Source organism: Gekko japonicus, unplaced genomic scaffold, assembly GCF_001447785.1.
Source record: "Gekko japonicus isolate JY-2015 unplaced genomic scaffold, Gekko_japonicus_V1.1 scaffold334, whole genome shotgun sequence".
In the NCBI taxonomy this organism is placed as follows: Eukaryota; Metazoa; Chordata; class Lepidosauria; order Squamata; family Gekkonidae; genus Gekko; species Gekko japonicus.
The window spans coordinates 281,478-300,567 of record NW_015173683.1 but is presented as its reverse complement, the minus strand read 5'-3'; the positions used below and the strand labels follow the sequence as shown (position 1 = coordinate 300,567).

General features: G+C 42.4%; 1 protein-coding gene across 1 annotated transcript in view; it reads right to left on the bottom strand.

Moving 5' to 3' along the window:
- Positions 1-19,090, bottom strand: part of ASMTL (acetylserotonin O-methyltransferase-like) — a 31,579-nt gene continuing 12,489 nt past the window's right edge. Inside the window, exons 6-13 of the mRNA XM_015423067.1 lie at positions 15,976-16,084; positions 9,830-10,241; positions 7,778-7,940; positions 5,915-6,099; positions 4,392-4,524; positions 3,685-3,828; positions 1,995-2,117; positions 1-368 (exon numbers count right to left, since the gene is read on the bottom strand). Of these exons, the coding sequence (XP_015278553.1) occupies positions 151-368; positions 1,995-2,117; positions 3,685-3,828; positions 4,392-4,524; positions 5,915-6,099; positions 7,778-7,940; positions 9,830-10,241; positions 15,976-16,084 (1,487 nt within the window). The 3' untranslated portion in view covers positions 1-150. The remainder of the gene's footprint in view (positions 369-1,994; positions 2,118-3,684; positions 3,829-4,391; positions 4,525-5,914; positions 6,100-7,777; positions 7,941-9,829; positions 10,242-15,975; positions 16,085-19,090) is intronic.

Sequence of the window (19,090 nt, the reverse complement as noted above, 5' to 3'; positions counted from 1 at the left end):
GCTGTTTTAATCAACAGAAGTAGTATAAGGTTTTATATACAGTTCATGCGGTATCACACCAGTCTTGAGCAGAAATTCAGACTACAAATATAAAAATGTACAGTAATTTTGACTGATGTATTTGCTTGCCTCAAATATCTGGCATTCAATTTAATGGGTAGACACCTCCTTGAAGGACAGAATTACATCTATCAGATTTCCTGTTATCTTAATCTGCACACTGGTGAATCCATGTTTTTCCAATAACTGCTGGTATTCCGAACCACTTCTTTGCTTGCCTTCAGTCATGGTGAGAGACTGTAAAACAGCTCGAACAGGACGTATTTGCTTCTCATCCAGCACAGTTTCTGCTACTAGCAAAGCACTTCCTGTATATCCAAAAAGGAAAAAAAAATGTTTAATAACCCATTCCTAATTTCAACATTGTTAATGTCATTTTTTTTAAATCTACAGAACGGGTTCCTCCCTTTCAGAGGAGGAGGAGGAGACTGGATTTAAATCACGCCCTTCACTACCCAAAGGAGTCTCAGAGCGATTTATAATCTCCTATCCCTTCCCCTCCCCACAACAGACACCCTGTGAGCAATGTTCCCTCTAAGCTGTGGAGTCTCGTGAGCAATTATTCTGCTTTGTGAGCTACTGGCATTAAAGCTGTGAGCGAGCAATTTGGCTACTGCATAAATTAGTTGGCTCTGGAGCCATCCTCCCTGAGCTAAGACAAAAATGTGTGAGCCAGAGGATAAAAAACTGTGAGCTTGCTCACACTAACTCAGCTTAGAGGGAACACTGCCTGTGAGGTAGGTGGGGCTGAGACAGCTCTCCTGAGATCTGCCCTTGAGAAAACAGTTTTGAAAGAATTTATGACTGACCCAAGGTCACACCAGCAGCTGCATGTGGAGGAGTGGAGAATCAAACCCAGTTCTCCCAGATTAGAGTCCACGCTCCTAACCACTACACCAAACTGGTTGTAGTCAATGCACAATGCAGGGAATGGATACATCTTCCCTCCAGTAAGGAGTCTCATTGGGGAGGAATAACATTTTCCCAGCCACATTTTCTACTTGGAACCATGCAATTTCCCTTCCAAGACTCACACTGCTAGCTGGAGAGCTGAGGGTGTCTATATATCACATCACTGACCTGTGATGCACACCCCCGTCCAATGCCCACATCACTTTAAAAAGGCGGTAACTTATTGTCATTTAATTCTTCGATTTTAAGCAGCTGAATACTTTCTGTTGGGCCACTTAAATGTGAAAAAAGTACACAGCCTTTTAAAATGTAGAAATAAAGCTCAACAACCCCTCTAATGTAAATCTTCCCCACTTTTTAAACTTTCTTGGTCTTAAAGGTGCCAGTGGACTCAAACTTTGTCCTATGGTTTTATGTATTTTTAATACTAGTTCTTAGCTTTGTTCCCCCTCTGTCCAGCACTGGAAAACACATCATCATATTTAGATTATTTTTTTTTTAAGGGAAAAATAGCATTATATAAGAAGAGGGGAACCTCAACACAAGGCTGTCATTTGGGGTAACAAACCTTGCTTCTGGCCATGCTTAATTCTATCCAGAGTTTCTAAGGAACAGAACAAATCTGAGTCCAGTGGTACTTTTAAAACCAACAAAGTTTTATTCTGGGTATAATCTTTTGTGTGCACGTACACTTCTTCAGTGCATACATACTAAAGCTTATACCCAGAAAACTTTGTTGGTATTAGAGGTGCCACCAGACTCAAAATTTGTTCTGTTGCTTCAGACCAACACGTCTACCCACCTGAATCTTTCTGAGGAACAGGCTCATTTTAAGGGAACAGGCTCATTTTAAGGGAAAACAGAAAAACACTCTGAAATTAAATTTTGGCTTCTGCTAATAGCATTCAAATCTTCCAGTGCTGCCAGTAAGACTACTATTTAAGTGCTTAATTATATGCAACAAGAAAGTGCTTAATTATATGTAACAAGAAAAACGGTGAAGGAAAATCCACAGCTCTTACCTGGCTTGCAAACAGCAGATAGCTTACTTAAAAGAGTATGAATCTTTTCTTCACACCAGTCATGTAGAACTCGTGAAAGAATATAAAGTTCTGCTTCTGGAAGATTATCTTTGAAAAAGTCACCTGTTTGAAAATACCTTTTCATTAGTGCCAATATACATGATTAAAGTTTCCTATCAGTAGTTTTATATCCACACTGGAGTTCTGGAATCTCTTTGTGGAAAGAAATTTCTCAAAAAAATATTTAAAAGTTCATGAGGGCACCAGGGGCAACATGATATCACTTGTGATGTCAAAAAATATTAAAAAATTTTAAAAAAGATTTTAACGAGGGTTTGAAAGAATCCCATGTGTTTCTCCTTCATTTCCCTCTTGAGTGTTCCAGAAAAAAAGGCCCTAGAGAAAATTAAATGCCCCTCGCAAGTCCTTGCAGGTGTCCTGCTTGTATCACAGATCTATACAGAAGTATTATGATTCCAGCCATTTTATTTTCAGTCCCTTTTATAATAATCTCTAGGCCAAAATCTGCCTCCTCCTCTGCTGCACACTGGGTTGGCGTTTTAATTGAGCTAAATAGCATGACTCCAAGGTTTCATTCTTAGCCAATCATCACCAGTTCAGATCCCATCAATATATATGTGAAATTAGGATTTGGTGTTGCTGTAAAATTCATCACTTCACACTAAACCTCATGTGTCATGTTGTTACCCACTTATCCAGTTTGGAGAGATCCTTCCTGGGTAAATGGGCAGCATAAGCACAGAGCTAGAAGAGGCATGATGCAGTTATTGTGCTGAAACTAAGCAGGTCTCAGTCTGCTCCATGCCTGGTTAGGAGACCACTTAGGATAACTATGTATGATGCCCTGAGTTCCAGGATGGAAGAGACAAAAATATAAACAAAGTAAATAAACAAATATGTATAAAAACACTCATGTGAAGCAGCCCTTAAAGAAAAATATTCACACAAATGCCACATTTAGGGATGGGCACGAACTGGCTCATGAACTAAAGTTCATCACAAATTTTGGCTGCTTCATAATTCGGAAAGCAATGTTCACAAACTGAAGAACTGCCACAAACTTCCACAAATTCCAATGCAGTTCATGGTAGTTCATGATTCAGAGTCATTTAACCCCCTGCTTTCTGCTCTTCACAAAAAACAGCTGTGAGGCAGGGATCTTCCCGCCACTCAGCTGCTTGATTTAAATGGCTTGGAGACACTTAAACCACTGCTTTCTGCTCTCCATGAAAAGGTGTGAGGAGCAGAATGTAGGGGCTTAAATGGCTCAGAGCCATTCAAACCAAACAGCTGAACAGTGGGATGCTCCCACCGCTGAGCTGTTTGGTTTAAATGCGTTGGAGCCATTTGAACCCCGGCTTTCTGATTGCCACTGCTATTTGCAGGGAGCAGAAAGCAGGGCTTTAAAGTTTAAATTGCTTATGGATTATACAAACTGGTTTGGTTTACAAACCAGTGTATCGTTTTTTGGTTCTGCCACAAAACATGAACCAAAATGCAAAAATGCAGTTCATGCCCATCCCTAACCAAGTTTCACCAGTGTCTTCATAAGTAACTAAGTATTTTGGAAAGTCATGATGAAGGTTCAGCATAAAGAGGTTTGCTTTAGGAGTAATCTCACTTGCATCCATGCGTACCAATATACTCAATGCTCCATAGATAAGTTTACCTGAAGAGAGAGATACTTGAGCTGTGTTTTGTCTTGAAGGTCGAAAGCTGGGGGCATTTGTAATGACAGCTGGAAGGTCAAATACAGTGACTTTCATCTCTGGGTAGATCTCAGTGAGTTCATAGGCTAGAGCTCCAGTGCAGCCTGCAAAATATTCATACAGTGGGAGTTTCTGTTAAGCGTAATTCAAACTGAATGACGCCCATTGCATGATGTTGGGCTAGTCATAGTTGTTCAGCTTAACCTACCATTATAGGGTTGTTTCAAGGATACAATGAAAAAAGTGCTCCTTGGAGATAGTGATACACATTTAATGGAAAGAGACTGCACACATCTTTTGAAATTTACACTCCTTGAAAGCTTCAAACTTGGTACCCCAAGTTACCCTAAATTGTTACATAATTTACAATGCAAGACAAAGCAGAGTTACACCTTTCTGAGTCTACTGAAGTAAAGTTCACTTAACTTAGAACTGCACTGTTAGAACATATTGAGTGCATGTACAAAAACCAGGAAAAGTTCTAACTCTATCCATGACATAGTTGTATGATGTTACACTGCCCCCCCAAATGCTTATGACAAAGAGAAATATTACTACACTCAGAGGAAACAAGTTTGTTTTGAGAATCTCAGGTTCAGCCACGATGGTAATTATGAGGGCAATATTTTCTGTCAATGTACATAGAGGTTTTTGAAGGCATGCCTACCTCCTAAATCGCACACAGTTCTGAACTGTGAAAGATCAAAAGCTGAGGCTACATCTCTTGCTGTCACCTTGGCAATGCTGTGCATGGCACTCATAAAACGCTGCTTCATCTCGGTATTTTGATAGTAGAAATCCTGGATAAACAAAACAAAGACAGAATACAGATATTAAACTCATTCCCAACAGTGAGGATGAATAGCATATATAATAGAGATGTTCATAAAACATATATGCTTGAAACTTACACTGCTTTTCCCCCCAATCCTGGGAAAAATTAACCAAGTTTTAAAATTTTGTTTAAATTATTTCTCTTTACATGATTTCTATTTATCTTAACACCAGATTAGTTTACAACTGAAGCACAGTCTATTTAAAATACTGTCAGCCATTTCAGACAATTCTAGAGATTTCGATAGAGAACAGAAACACATTCTCACACCACCAGGAAGCTTGCTAAGTGAGCTTAGTCTAGTCACTCTCTCTCAGTCTAACCTACCTCACAGGGTTTTTGTGATAAAATGAGGAAGGGGGAACCATATACGCCACTCTGAGTTCTTTGGAGGAAAGGAGGAATAAATATTTGGCATTCTGGATTATACCAGAAAAAAATGGCTCAATGAACTCAGCATATATAAAATCACAAACCTACTAAACAGGCTTTTGTTAATGCTGGCAAGTTATTCTGAGAGAAGAATATCCCCCCCCCCCCCCCTATTTTTTAATCTGTTCTATCCTCAGGATTATTCTTCCTGTGAGGGCACCAAGTTTATTTGCTGGAGTTTTTTAATTCAAGAGATCCCCTAGGTATACAAAAAAAACAACAACTTCTCCTTGCAAAACAATACTCTCCACACAAACCACTGGATAGAAGAAGAAAGGCTTAGCCTAGCTTTCATCCTGAAATGCCAGTTTTCTATGCGTAATTATTTTGTCGTTGTTCTTGGAAAAGCATTCAATTTGATATATGGAGTCTGAAGTACTGGTGCTCAGCACAGGTTTACCTTTTCAATGGGACTTGGGCCCATGTGTCTCACAGTGACATCTTAAGCAGAATTATTTATTCCCTTTTACTAATTCACATCAGTGGACTTAGAAGGGTGCAAAACTGCTTAGCTCTGTAGGATTGCACCATAAATCAAGTGTACACATAAGATTATTGCAAAAAACAGATCTTTAGGGCCCATGATTATACTGTTGCTTACCCCAAGCACATGGTGGTAATAGAATTGCCAACATCCAGGTAATACCTGGAAATCTCCTGCTATTACAATTGACCTCCAGATGATGGCTGCTTTGGAGGGTGGACTCTACGGCATTGCACCCTGCTGAGGCCCCTCCCCTCCCCAAACCATGCCCTCCCCAGGCTCCACCCCCAAAATCTCCAGGTATTTCCCAACCCAGACTTGGTTTATTATAACAAATGAATACAGCTACATTTTGGATGACTATGGCAAAAACAGCCTAATGATTTTTCATTTTTTGAAGATCTCCCCCACCCTGCAAAAAAAGTATCATCTCCACTACCTGAAACAAATCCTCTCCTTTCTTCCCAAATGTGCAATGGTTCTGGGAAGTCCCCTCTTTGACTGCCAATTCCAAATGTGTATACAGAGGCCACAGGCGGTCATTACAGTGAAGAATAAAGTCATGAAGTGAAGATTCACTGTCTGACACCAGATATAAGTTTGCCAAATCTGCATTGCTGTAACCTTTTAAGATAACAAAATAAATACGAACTATGAGTAATGTTTTTCTTTATAAGTAAAAATTAGTATTTTTAATTTTGGAAACATCCAGTTAAAAAGTATGACTTTGGTGCAGCTTCACAATACAGTTGAAGTCCACAAATCAAGACTCTGCGCTGAGTTTAACAGAAACCAAATATTCTCTTTGTTCCTTATGATCAGTTTGTACCTGTACTTACTGTATACTAATATCCTATCCTATCCTATCCTATCCTATTATATATACTATATATATACACACATACACAATATACTAATAAGTACAGTCCGGAGAATGACCATTTTACAGTACTTAAAGCTCAGTTTAGGTACCTTCTGTGCCAGTGGGACCATGGGAAATATCCTAGGAACATGCACTACCTCTTCCTATAGGATACTGACTGAAGGGTTGGGCAAGATATTTTGGTGCCTGGGGCAGAAATGGGACCGACTTCTACTCTTGTGCAGCTTCATTTGAATGAGGCTTATGGAAGAGAATATCTGTCTGGATGTGTTTATAGGTCAACTACTGGCCTATAATTCTGTTATCTTTCCTGGCAGCCCAAATTCAGCCCCTGAGGCAGCTACCTCACTTTGCCTCATCTTGCTAAGGTTGCCTCTGACTGTGGGGAGCCAGTTCTGGAGACTAGTACCAGCCTTAAAGTATGGGACCTGACACCCAGATGAACAGAAGGGAACACCCAGAACAGAGTGGCTAGTTAGCAACAATTTAGTGGTGATGTTGTTAAGGGAGCCTCTTTGGGGTCTTATACATCACAGAGCCCGGCAGAAAGTCACAAAACCCAGAAGCACTCATAGGAACACCATGTCAGTATTTCATCAACAGCACCAAAACGCCAAAGGCTACTCAGCCTTAAAGCATATGTCTATGAAGCCTATAACAGCAATTTCACCTGTTGCCAAGTATGTATCTGTATGGATATATACACTGTGTGAACTAGCTGGTAGATGAATTGAGTAGCAGTTCTTATCCATCACAGCAGTTGGAAAACAAAGTGCCACTCAAAACGGCTTCCATGATTTGCCAGTTCGGACAAAGGGCTTTTGTCAATGTTCTCAAGGACTGCTCTGCACATATTGAATTGAAAATTATTGTGCGTACCCACTTGTAAACAGGAATCCTGCTCTGTTACAGTCAAACACAACAACAATACTAAAAAGGACTCAGAAGCTAAGCTGGGGTGGCCCTGAGATGGGGGACCTCTAAGGAATACCAGGGTCGTGACGCAGAAGCAGACAGTGGCAAACCACCTCTGAATGTCCCCTGCCTTGAAAACCTCACAGGGTCACCAGAAGTCAGTTGTGACTTGATGACGCTTTCCACCATCAGTTATCTCTTTTTCAGAGCCACAACTTGCTACTTTTCCACCATCAGTTATCTCTTTTTCTGAGCCACAACTTGCTACTTTCTAAGCTATGTTTTTAACGAATGAGATTTCGTTGGTCGCATTGTTACTTCAATTCCACGAACCAGTACTCTAGTTCATCTTTCTAAGAATTTTTAACGAATGAGATTTCGTTGGTCACATTTTCCCTTCAATTCCACGAACCAGTACTCTAGTTAACAACCTGACTGCTTTATGGCATCATGTCGGGGCCCTCCCAGGCCTCCTCTCCCAGCTGCTTCAGAGTGAAAGGTCACCTTGGTGGGTTTTGTCAAGAAGGCCAAGCGCAGCGCAGGCATCCAGCAGCCTTTCTGTGCCACACGTGGAGGCTTTCACTTGATTTGCAACGTCCACAGAGGTCATGGCACCCTTCTCTTTAAGAAGATCAAATATTTTCAGCTTACTGGACACAAACAATGCCTGTAGATATGAAATGGTATTCATTACTGAAAGAAAATCCAAAACACCTCATTATCCTTTTTCAAAAAGCAAGTGATTTGTAAGCCACTAACTGCCATCCTAAGCAGAATTATACCCTTCCACTGAAGTCAGTGGGCTTCCAAGAGGGCAACCCAGCTTAGGATGGCACTCTGAGTCTCATAATGCCTATGTTAGCTGGTTCAGCTCCTCTGACATGAGTGAGACAAAACCAATGTTCCCTCTAATCTATGGAGCCCTGTGAGCAAAAATTCTACTTGGTGAGCTACTGGCATTAAAGTTGTGAGCAGGTGAATTGACTGCTGCATAAGTTAGTTTGCTCTGGAGCCCTCCTTCCTGAGCTAAGACAATAATGTGTGAGCCGGAGGGTAAAAAACTGTGAGCTAGCTCACACTAACTCAGCTTAGAGGGAACACTGGACAAAACCCGTTTATACTCCAGTTCACCCACTTAAACACCTTGCTGATCACAACAGATGAGGGACTACGCATACAGAAGTCACGTGAAAGCCAAAATGTGTGGAACTGTTTGCCTCTATTGGTTTCCCCCCCAACTCTGTGCTGTTGCTACTGCCACAGTTTGTTCTTGTCATCAAACAAAAGATATTGCAAATAAGTTTTCTAGCCCCACTCGGCCAGCCACCCAAACACACTTCTGCCATCTGAGTGACTCAAGAGGGGCACACAAAATTTGAAGAGATGCATGAATGGGTTGAACTGAGATGCATTAAAATAAAATTATGATGTGTAATGGTATCTTTTCAGAATGGACTGATAAGGGATATTTTCAAGAAGTCTAAAAAAAGGTACCATCTACTTGCTCAGAGGCTTAGTGAGGGCAGCAGACCCACTTGAGTGCCAAGCTTCTCATTTCTCATCAGCCTAACAAAGTAAATCACACTCAGCCACTGCTGACAGAGAATGGAACATTGGAGTTACCGTGAAGGTCCCATGTTCGGACACTTCAGCTGCAGACATCCCTGTGACTGAAGCAGTGGGCAAAAGGCAAACAGCCTCAGGGAAGATGAGGCCAGAAGAACAATGAAAGTTTTGTTTTTTAAACAAAGGGAAGGGCACACAGAAAGTCACACACGAGGAAAGAGAAAAACAAAGTGCAACCAAAGGAGGTCCTTAAAGGAAAATCTCAGGAGGTTTCTAAATCCCCTGCTCTCTCAGGCAGAGGCAGGAAAAAGACTGAGGGTGAGTTCCTTCATTCCGAAGATGGAAAGTGCAATCAATTGTCAGCCTCCAGGGATTGTGGGAAGAGGAACCCAAGCATATCAGAGTGTCCTCCACCCCGTGACAGAGAAGAACACTGTAGAGGTGACATTGGGCCAGACTATTTTTTTGCACAACAGCTTTTGAGCAAGAGAGACTTCCCCAAAGGTTTCATTTAGACCTTATGAAGAAACCTGATTGTTCATTATAGGCACAAATCTGCCATCTTGCCATACTGGCAAACACTATCACATACAGAAAGAGTTTCCTGATCTTTCAAAGCCCTGGATCAAACTTCAGTTTCTGTAATGTGTGACTGTAGGTGCCTGGAAAAATTGAGGTTTGTTTCCCCCCCCACAAATTAGGATTCTAAACCATAATTTAATGCTCCATGGAGGGGAAACAAGTTCCACTTTACCTAAGAGACAGCATTTAGATAACCTGGCAAACTGGATTTGAGGATCCACTCATGAGGGAAGGAAAGAGGAGGAAGAAAAAGTGCCACATGCACGGCAATAGATAGGATCTGTGCCTATTGTGAACAAACAGGTTTGTTGTACCATCTGAATGTATGTGGACCACTAAGAACTGTATATATCAGAATATGATCTTACTGGCTGAAAAATATTTATTCAGATCCATAAACACTGTTACCTTTGAAGCCTTGAAACCATCCAGTAGTTGCACAAGTTTAGGTGGGAATTGTGTTGTATTTTCCTTTACACCATTCTGACTGTCCACAGGCACATTACAATTACTCTTGCCATTTATGCATTTTCCTGAAGGGTGGATAATTCTGCTGCTGTTTTGTTTCTTAGCACCTTTGCACAATGTATTATCTGAAGAGTCATGTTCCCCATCACTTTGGATCTCAAAGGTCTCTACTGAAGGTATAGAGTCATGCTTTATATGGTGGATGGTGTGCTTTGGGGGTGGATAATATAATTCTGCTAACTTCTTGCAGAAACGATTCAGAGGGAATCCTACCACATTCAAGAAATCTCCATGCACATATTCCACTAACATTCCTCCAAGAGCCTGGATCCCATATCCGCCAGCTTTGTCCCTAAGGAGAAGGTAAGAAAAATATTTAGACAATAATAATAATAATAAAAAAGATAAGCAAAGACACTAAGTACCTCTGTTTTGACTAGTTAACTTGTTATACACATATATAGAAGCCTAAACGGTTTAGGTAGGCTGCAAATAACTGCTGAAGCAAAATGCTCTTTTAATGTTTTATTGTAATTGAATTTTAAACTGATTTTATGTGAATGAATGGTCATTTACAGACCAATTATGTAAACTGCCCTGAGCCCGCTTGTGAGGAGGGTGGGGTATAAAATAAATAAATAAATAAATAGTTGGACTTTTTACTTTTTTCTCTGAATGCTTAATCCCCTTGACACAAGAAACTACTCTTCATATCATGTGGCACAAGAGGCTGCTATTCATGTAAAGAGGAATAAAGCCCTCTTGGACTCAAAGAACTAGTGTCAATTTTTAAAATACTCTGGACTTAAAATACATACTAAGACAGGAAATTAATGGATTCAATTTTCAAACTAGTATTCTAGACACTATTAAAATATTTAATTATTTACTTCACTTATACACCACATTTGTCTCCAATGGGAACCCAAAGCTGCTTATATAGTTCTCCTCTCCTCCCTTTTATCTTCACAACAGCCCTGTGATGTAGGTTATGCTGACATTATGTACATGGCAGAGTAGGGATTCGAATCTGGGTCTCCCACATCCAACTCTCTCAGCACTATGCAAAATTGGCTTTCTTTACTCAAAATATTCAATTTGATGAAAAAAACCTCCTCAGGGGTCATTTTGTAGAAAAAGAGGTGCAGGAGCTCATTAGCATAACTTATTTGCATATACCACACCCCCTGACATCACCGGAAGTGTGCACCAGCCCCTCTAACAGGCAGAAGCATCTGGGATACATTCTCTTCCCCCTCTCCCTTCCCCTCTAAGTAGGGTGAAGGAAAAGGGAGGGGGGGAAGGATCTCAGGCGCTTCTGCCTAACAGAGGGGTGAGCACGCCAGCCCCTCTGACAGGCAGAAGCGCCTGGGTTCCATTCCTTTCGCCTCCAAGCGGGGTGAAGAATCTCAGGAGCTTCTGCCTGACAAAGGGGCTGGCACGCTCACGGCCAGCCTGGGTGAAATACAGAATCATAGAGCAAGCTGGCTATTGGAGGAGAGGGAGGCAGTTTAAACCACCTTCCCTTCCCTTGCTCAGGTTCCCCACGGATGCAGGAAGCCCAAGCAAGCCGGCTGCTGGAGGGGAGGGGAGGCGGTTTAAACCACCTTCTATTCCCTTGGTTTGCTCCCCTACTCTGGAGTCATGCCGCCATCTTTCCATTGTATTCTATGGGGCCATAGAATATAATGGAAAGATTGTGTTGCTGCAACGGCGTGACTCTAGCGATAAGGAGCTTGCGGGCGGGAGCTGGGGGCATGGCTTGCCGTCACCGTCATTTGTGCCCACTCCTGGGCTGCCAGAGCAGTGCTCTGGCCCGCTCCGGCCCCAAATGACCCCTGAACCTCCTTATACTAACTAACATTGCTAGCCACTATGCAGATGGAAGCATACAACTTTTCTAAATGCATACATACAATGTCTCCACATTCAGTACCTCTCTGAGATAAGAAGCAATCTGGGAAGTCCCTTAAACTGTCCCACTACTCACACAAGGAGTTACAAATTCATTTTTGGAGAATACCGAAATTTTACTAGTCCTTGGCTGCTTTCATATGGAATTTTTGCCTTCCTTCAGCAGCCCTAATCATGTGAGAGTATTTTTGTGTGTGTGTTTCCATACAGTGCTGTTCTTTATTCATTGTGGCTGAGTGGTAGAACATCTGCTTTGCATGCAGAAGGTTCCAGGTTCAATCCCCAGCATCTCCAATTAAAAGGACCAGGAAACAGGTAATGTAAAAGACTTCTGCCTGAGATTTTGGAGAGCTGTTACCAGTCTGAGTAGACAATCCTGACTTTGATGCACCAAGGGTCTGATTCAGTATAAGGCAGCTTCATGTGTTCACATGTATTCATGCCACAGTCATGAACAGCACATGTTTTCCATTAAAATACATTTTTTAAAAAGCCAAAAAACCCATGACTTTTTCTGGCTTAGTGTTGCTGGGATTATCTCTTTAATGTGTGCAGAAGGAAACCTACGCCTTTGGTTTCAATGAAAAGGCATGTCCCCTTCCACTGCATATTTGTTTAAAACCCACAATTGCTGTTATCTGTGGAAATCTGGAGCACCAAGAGTGCTTTCTCAGGAACTAAACTGCTTTGTTAGAACAAACATCAGCCTGCTAATGAATATGTTCCTTGCAAGGTTGGGGGCTACACTTCAACACTGGGCAAGGGAACGGATTGGTACAGATCCCCATTCCCTTTGTATCTGATGAAGGGAGCTTTGATTCTCGAAACCTCATACCCCAAATAACTTGCTGCTCTCTAAGGTGCTACTGGTCTTGAATCCAGCGATCACCTTTACCTAGTTACTCCCGTGGTTAGGACACATTTCAGCAATGGTTAACCACAAGACAAGGCTGCAGATCCCTCCCCACTCCAGCTTTACAGAATCTGTTTGCATTCCTGACCAGATAATTTGCTCAAGTGTCATTATAAGAGGGAACTCTGTTGTTATGCTAATCCAGACGCCTGTAACTGTGCACTCACACGACTCATTTGTCTCCTAGGGATAATTAGGATGGAGAGCACTTCAGAAATGCTCTTTGGGTAGAGAAAACATGACACTGGCCCCGGTCACATGGGGGGGGGAAGGGATGGCCAAAGTGCGGCTTTTTTGAGCCGCACCAAAAGAGACGCGTGGTGGCAGGATCAGACAGATCCCTCGAGCTGCCGTGCAGCTGCTCCCCGGTGCAATCAGATGCTGGGGGGGGGGGAGCCATGGAACGGAGAGTGAGGCAGCCGGCTGCATGTGCGCACATGTGCAGTTTGGCCGGGAGCCTTGCATGCTGCAGGAGACGAGTGCGCCAGCGATCCCACAGCCGCCCTTGCTGCAGATTTTCAGGTAGGTAGTACTCTTTTCTAGGTTGTTTTTTTTTTTTGATGTGCGGTTTCCCCCGGAAAGGACGGATCAGGGACGGGTGCACTCCGTTTCTCAGATGTTGCGGTGTGATCGCACCCGTTTGATGCGCCCCCGATCCGTCCCTCTTGCGGGGCAAAACCTCCCGTGTGACCGGGACCCATGATAAACCCTCCCTTTCAGTATCTCTTTTTCTGTATGAGGTTGAAGTACTGCATGATTCGTCTTCAGTACTATGCATGTACCCCACATTTTTTAAAAGGGGGAAACGGTGGATGGGGAACCATGACTGTGGCAGGACAACAGCAATGGAGTGTGTGGGGGGAACATAATATGCACCTGGTATGAAAGGGAAAACACATCTAATAATGGATCACTGTGTTGTGTGTGGAACCTCCATTGCCATTGCGAGCTGAGAAACATTCACACTGCCAATGTGACAATTACAGTAAAACTCCCTAGTGTAGAAGCAACCCTTGAGAGCACTGGTGTGTCAGATTCTGCTGAGACCAATTTCCAGGCTGTTGTACCATTACAGAGCTCCAGAGTGCATGCTTCTCCTCTACGGCATGCAATTTTGTAGGCATCCCATGTTTACATTCCATATACTACTGACCCTTCTGAATAACGTTTAATTATGAATCAGTTACAAAATCCTCATAGCAAGGGAAACATCCATGTCTACTGTCAATCCCTCACAACAACTGGCCGAACAGCATAACCTGAACCTCTGGATTTATTTGTTGTAAGCCTGAAATTCTTCCTAAAAATCCTAACAATTTACTACTGAAATCACATCATTCTGGTCAGCTGCATGCTTTAGAACACAGAGATCCTACAGCCACACTGTGAGGTCCATGTGAGTTTTCCCTCTCAAAAGCAGCTTCCTCAGGTGCCCAACAACTTGCCTGAAACCTCAAATAAACAATGAGAGTGGCCTGTGATACATCATGGCGAGGAAAGTAGTGAGGAAGATTGTGCTGGCTGGCTACAGCAGTTAAGGAAGATCTGGCTGAGGTTGTTTCTCCTTTGCCCATGGGTACCTAAGGCTTAGGGCGTAGCCGGCCAGCAGCACAAGCCAAAACATAGGAACCAAATGGCTCTCAGCCTGAGGGTCACAGCCTAGAGCTCGCAGGAAGAGAGAGAGAAGCCTTTTGTTCTACTTTCTCCTGTGTTTTACCCCTGCTATATTGTACGCCATCTTAGGTTCCCATGGGGATGAAAAGGAGGATAGGAATGAATGCATGAATACATGTAAATCATGAACTGTGGTACAGAGGACATAGGGTGATGCTCAGAAGCTCTTTTGTATCCAGAAGGCAGACGCTGCAGCCAGGTACAATTCCAGCATGCCTAGAACCAGTTCCAGCTGAAAGCTTCCCTCCTCCCAGATACTATTAGTGAGGTTAGAAAGGGGAGGCAGCAGCCAACCATGACTGGAGAGAGACCTCATTAAAATTATATTTTAATTGCCATGGGTGACAGCTTGTAAATGCGGAAAGCCTCTTTGAAGCCATGGTTCTTTTGGTTGAAATGTGGGGTAAAAATGGAATACAAAAATACACAGATTTCTTTGCATTTTTGCCTTGAAGTCTGAATCATGTTTTAGGAATTCATCAGGGGTGCCATTTAGGCAAGGCGGGGGCAATCCCTTCTTCCCCCTGAGTGTCTAACCACCTGAGGACTATTCTTCAGGAACACCTAAATTTTAGGCCTGCTCACTGGTTCTGCCACAATGAGTAACTATTGATATAAATAATTAAATGTGCCTACATACTACGCATATAGCAAAAACACAAATCCTTTTCTTTATGAAAAACAGAGTGGGAAGACACTGACACACTGATAATAACACTATTATGTGTGATAAAGTGCCATCAAGTCACAGCCGATTTTTGGCAACACCATAAGGCTTTTCAGGGCAATTGGTTAAGCAGAGGTGATTTGGGATTGCCTTCCTCTGCAAAGTCTTCCTTGGTGGTCTCCCATCCAAGTACCAACCTTGCTTAGCTTCCCAGATCAGGCTATACTATACCATTTCACAACCCTACTGTAGCTATTACAAAGTATCAAAAGGCTTTTTACAGACACCTGTTCTCATTTAATCTTGACTATACAGTGAGCCTTGATGTAATCCTTCTCTCCCCCCAATATAACCCATCCCTATACTGAAATCTGAAAAGTGGACTCTGATAATCCCATTATTGCTAAAGTAAAGGTAAAGGTTCCCTTGCTCGAAAGCCAGTCGAATCCAACTCTAGGGTTGCGGTGCTCATCTCCGTTTCAAAGCCGAAGAGCCAGCGCTGTCCGAAGACGTTTCCGTGGTCATGTGGCTGGCATGACTAAACACCAAGGCGCACGGAACACTGGTACCTATTTATCGACTTGCAATTTCTTGCTTTCAAACTGCTAGGTTGGCAGGAGCTGGAACTAGAGACAGGAGCTCACCCCGTCTTGCGGCACCCAGGTCTTGAACTGCTGAACTACTGACCTTCCACAGCCTGCAGTTCAGCGTCTTAACCACTTGAGCCACCGCAGCTCCAATTATTGCTAAAAGCCACACTTAAAATGTTTTACAATATTATGTTCTCAAGCTTTGACTATATGTTTGCACTAGTGTTTCTCCATAATGTACATGCAGTGCCTCACAATATACACTTTGTAGAGTCATTGGTAATTTAGCATTTAAATCCAGTAATGTACACCCAATTACCATACTTACATTGGCTCTCCACTGTGGATGTAATCCCACAAGAGTTCCTCAGAGAGTTCAGCAAATTTAACTTTTGTCTCTTCATAGAAATTCACCACTTCTGTCTCTAGTTGAGTCTCTAGAAAAGCAAATCTTAGTAAAAACTGACATGAAGGTATAGCCTTTAACTTTAGACATCAAGGGAAGCTTGAGACCATACTAAATTGAGTCCACAGCTACAGGTGTGGCTGCCATTGATAGCAGGAGTCCCACATTTCCTCCTTTTCCTCCTTTCTCTCCCCCGCTTACGTTAAGTAAAATGAAACATATGATCTGACATCCTTAAACTGCAAGTTTCCCCACCCTCACAAATGAAATTATATGAACTGAATGTTAATTCACTACTCTGTCTTGCTCTGCCCCCCAACCAGTCAGAACAGTGCAATTGTAAACAGAATTGTACCTTTCTATTGAGTCACTGGCTGTAATTTGAAGGGTACTATAATTCTGCTTAAGATTACTCCGCCACTTGAATGTTCCTTAAGATGCATTATCTATAAATAATATATCAACTTTTGAACAGTAAAAAAGAGAGAGAGAAATGCATCTCGAATGGGCAGTGAGGAAATGATCTAACATCACAAGGGTCAATGAAGCAGAGCTTTCCATGCCTGGCTCCTACTCAGACAAGCACCGTGACTGATCCCGAGAGAAAGTCATGTGCGTAGAAAGTACACTTAGGCTGCGATCACACACACTAAATAATCTACTTTCAATGCACTTTCCAACTGGATGTTACTGTGTGAACTAGCAAAATCCAGTTGGAAAGTGCATTGAAAGTATGTGTGATCGCAGCCTTAGTGTATTTTCCCAAGGGGACATATTTTATTAATAGCCTCTAAGTAAAGAGGTACAGATATACCTCATTCCATTCCTATATTGGCCCATTTATGACATTACTAGGCACAATATCCCTATGAGGCCAGAACTTGTCTTGCTTAATTTATGGGAGGGGATAGATGTTCCTGCTGTCAGGAAAGATCTCATTTCTTATATGTTGGTGGCAGCCAAGACTTTAGTGGCTAGGCAATGAAAAAACAGTAAACAACCCTAAAAAAAAAAAAAAAACAACCCTAATCAATTATGTGGTTTATTAAATTATGGGGATACCTGGTCATGGACAAAATATCAGAAGTTGGATCCTTGGCAGAGAATCCAGAGTTTCATTCAGATTTTTTGGAATGTTGGTTTCCCTTTCTTGAATATATGGAAAGACATAGTAAGCTGCAAAAGGCACTTCCAGGTCATTTGAAGGTTACAGCTATATATTGGAATAGCTGTTTGGTTTTATTGCTCATGTTTTTTTGTGTTTTTAATTATGTTTTTATTGTAGTGATTTCCTAATAGTATGTGCTACTGTAAATCATTGCTATATTATATAAATAAAAGTTATTTATTTTTTAAAAAATGCCTGGCCTTCCTCATTTTCCGTTTAATCAACTGAATTTCCGCAATGAATTACTGAACTGGACCCTATGTAGTTTTCTGCTGCATTTGGTGTCTTCAGTTCATTTTGCCTTTCTTTCCCCTTTACATTACTGACACTTATGTTCCTATTGATAATAATGAAAACCAGGGGTCATTTCCTGCTGGAGTGCACTGGAGTGGTGCTTCGACAGGAATGAGCCCAGCAAGCCCCGCCCCCCACCTTCCAAGCAGCTGGGAGGCATTTAAATGCCTCCCTGTATCTTCCCCCACTCACCCGCCAAAGCGGGCGGGTGGGGGAAGGCTTGTTGAGGGCAGCGGGCCTTCCCCCACTTGCCCGCTGAAGCAGGTGGGGAAAGGTTTATTGAACCCCCCGCCTTTCCTGGCCCGCCTGCCTAAGTGGACAGGCCGGGGAAAGCCTTTGAAGGAGTGGGGAGGCATTTAAATGCCTCCCCATGCCTTCCTCCGCTTGCCCGCTGAAGCAGGGGGGGCTTGATCAGGTGGGGGGGGATTGACCCCTGATGAAAACCTTATAACTTGATAAAGTGCAATGTATGAGTGAATCAAGATTATTTTTGTGCAGTGTTTTGTTGATGGACATGTGCTTCCACGCATTGCTAAAATGCCACACACAAAATTTTTTGAAGCAACTGTATATACAATCACATCAAAGTTGAAATTTTGCAGCATTTTGTCAATGCACATATGAACATCTGCACCACAGAAAAGAGTAAAAATTCAACTGCACCAAAAGGAATTCAAAGCTACAGCACTGTCCACGCATACTGCTTTACATAGGTAAAAGGTAAAGGTTCCCTTGCTCGAAAGCCAGTCGAATCCGACTCTAGGGTTGCGGTGCTCATCTCCGTTACAAAGCCGAAGAGCCAGCGCTGTCCGAAGACGTTTCCGTGGTCATGTGGCCGGCATGACTAAACACCAAGGCGCACGGAACGCTGTTACCTTCCCACTGAAGTGGTACCTATTTATCTACTTGCAATTTCTTGCTTTCGAACTGCTAGGTTGGCAGGAGCTGGAACTAGAGACAGGAGCTCACCCTGTCTTGCGGCACCCGGGTCTTGAACCGCTGAACTACTGACCTTCCACAGCCTGCAGTTCAGCGTCTTAACCACTTGAGCCACCGCAGCTCACGCACACTGCTTTACATAACATCTGGGGAAAATACTTGGGAAAATGCAGTATTTCTAATGCATTGAGTCTACATTGAAAATAGTACCAGGCAATTTGGAATTCCAAGAGCCAATAAGAAATTCAGGTGAGAATTTTAGAAACATCCTTGACTCTGACCTACTTTTCTTGGGCAAACAGTTTTCTGAACATCTGTTTGTGGAACTCATTAACATCCCTTGCCCACTCGCAAGGACTTTAAAACCAGATGAGTGCTAAAACAGAACTGCCAAATCACAGTTTTCATGCAGTTTACAACTGTAATGCATTAAAGTTCAGATACAGAAATTTTGAGAATCTCTATTTGAGAAACTACTATTTATGAAGTACTTAAGGCATGCATGAGGCAGAAAAACATACCATAACCAATATTTTATCGCCTCAATCCTAATCAGTGAGACTTGACTCTATAAAGTCTCCCAGACCCAGAGCCCTCAGGATGTTGTGACAAATACATGGAGCTCTTACACAGGCT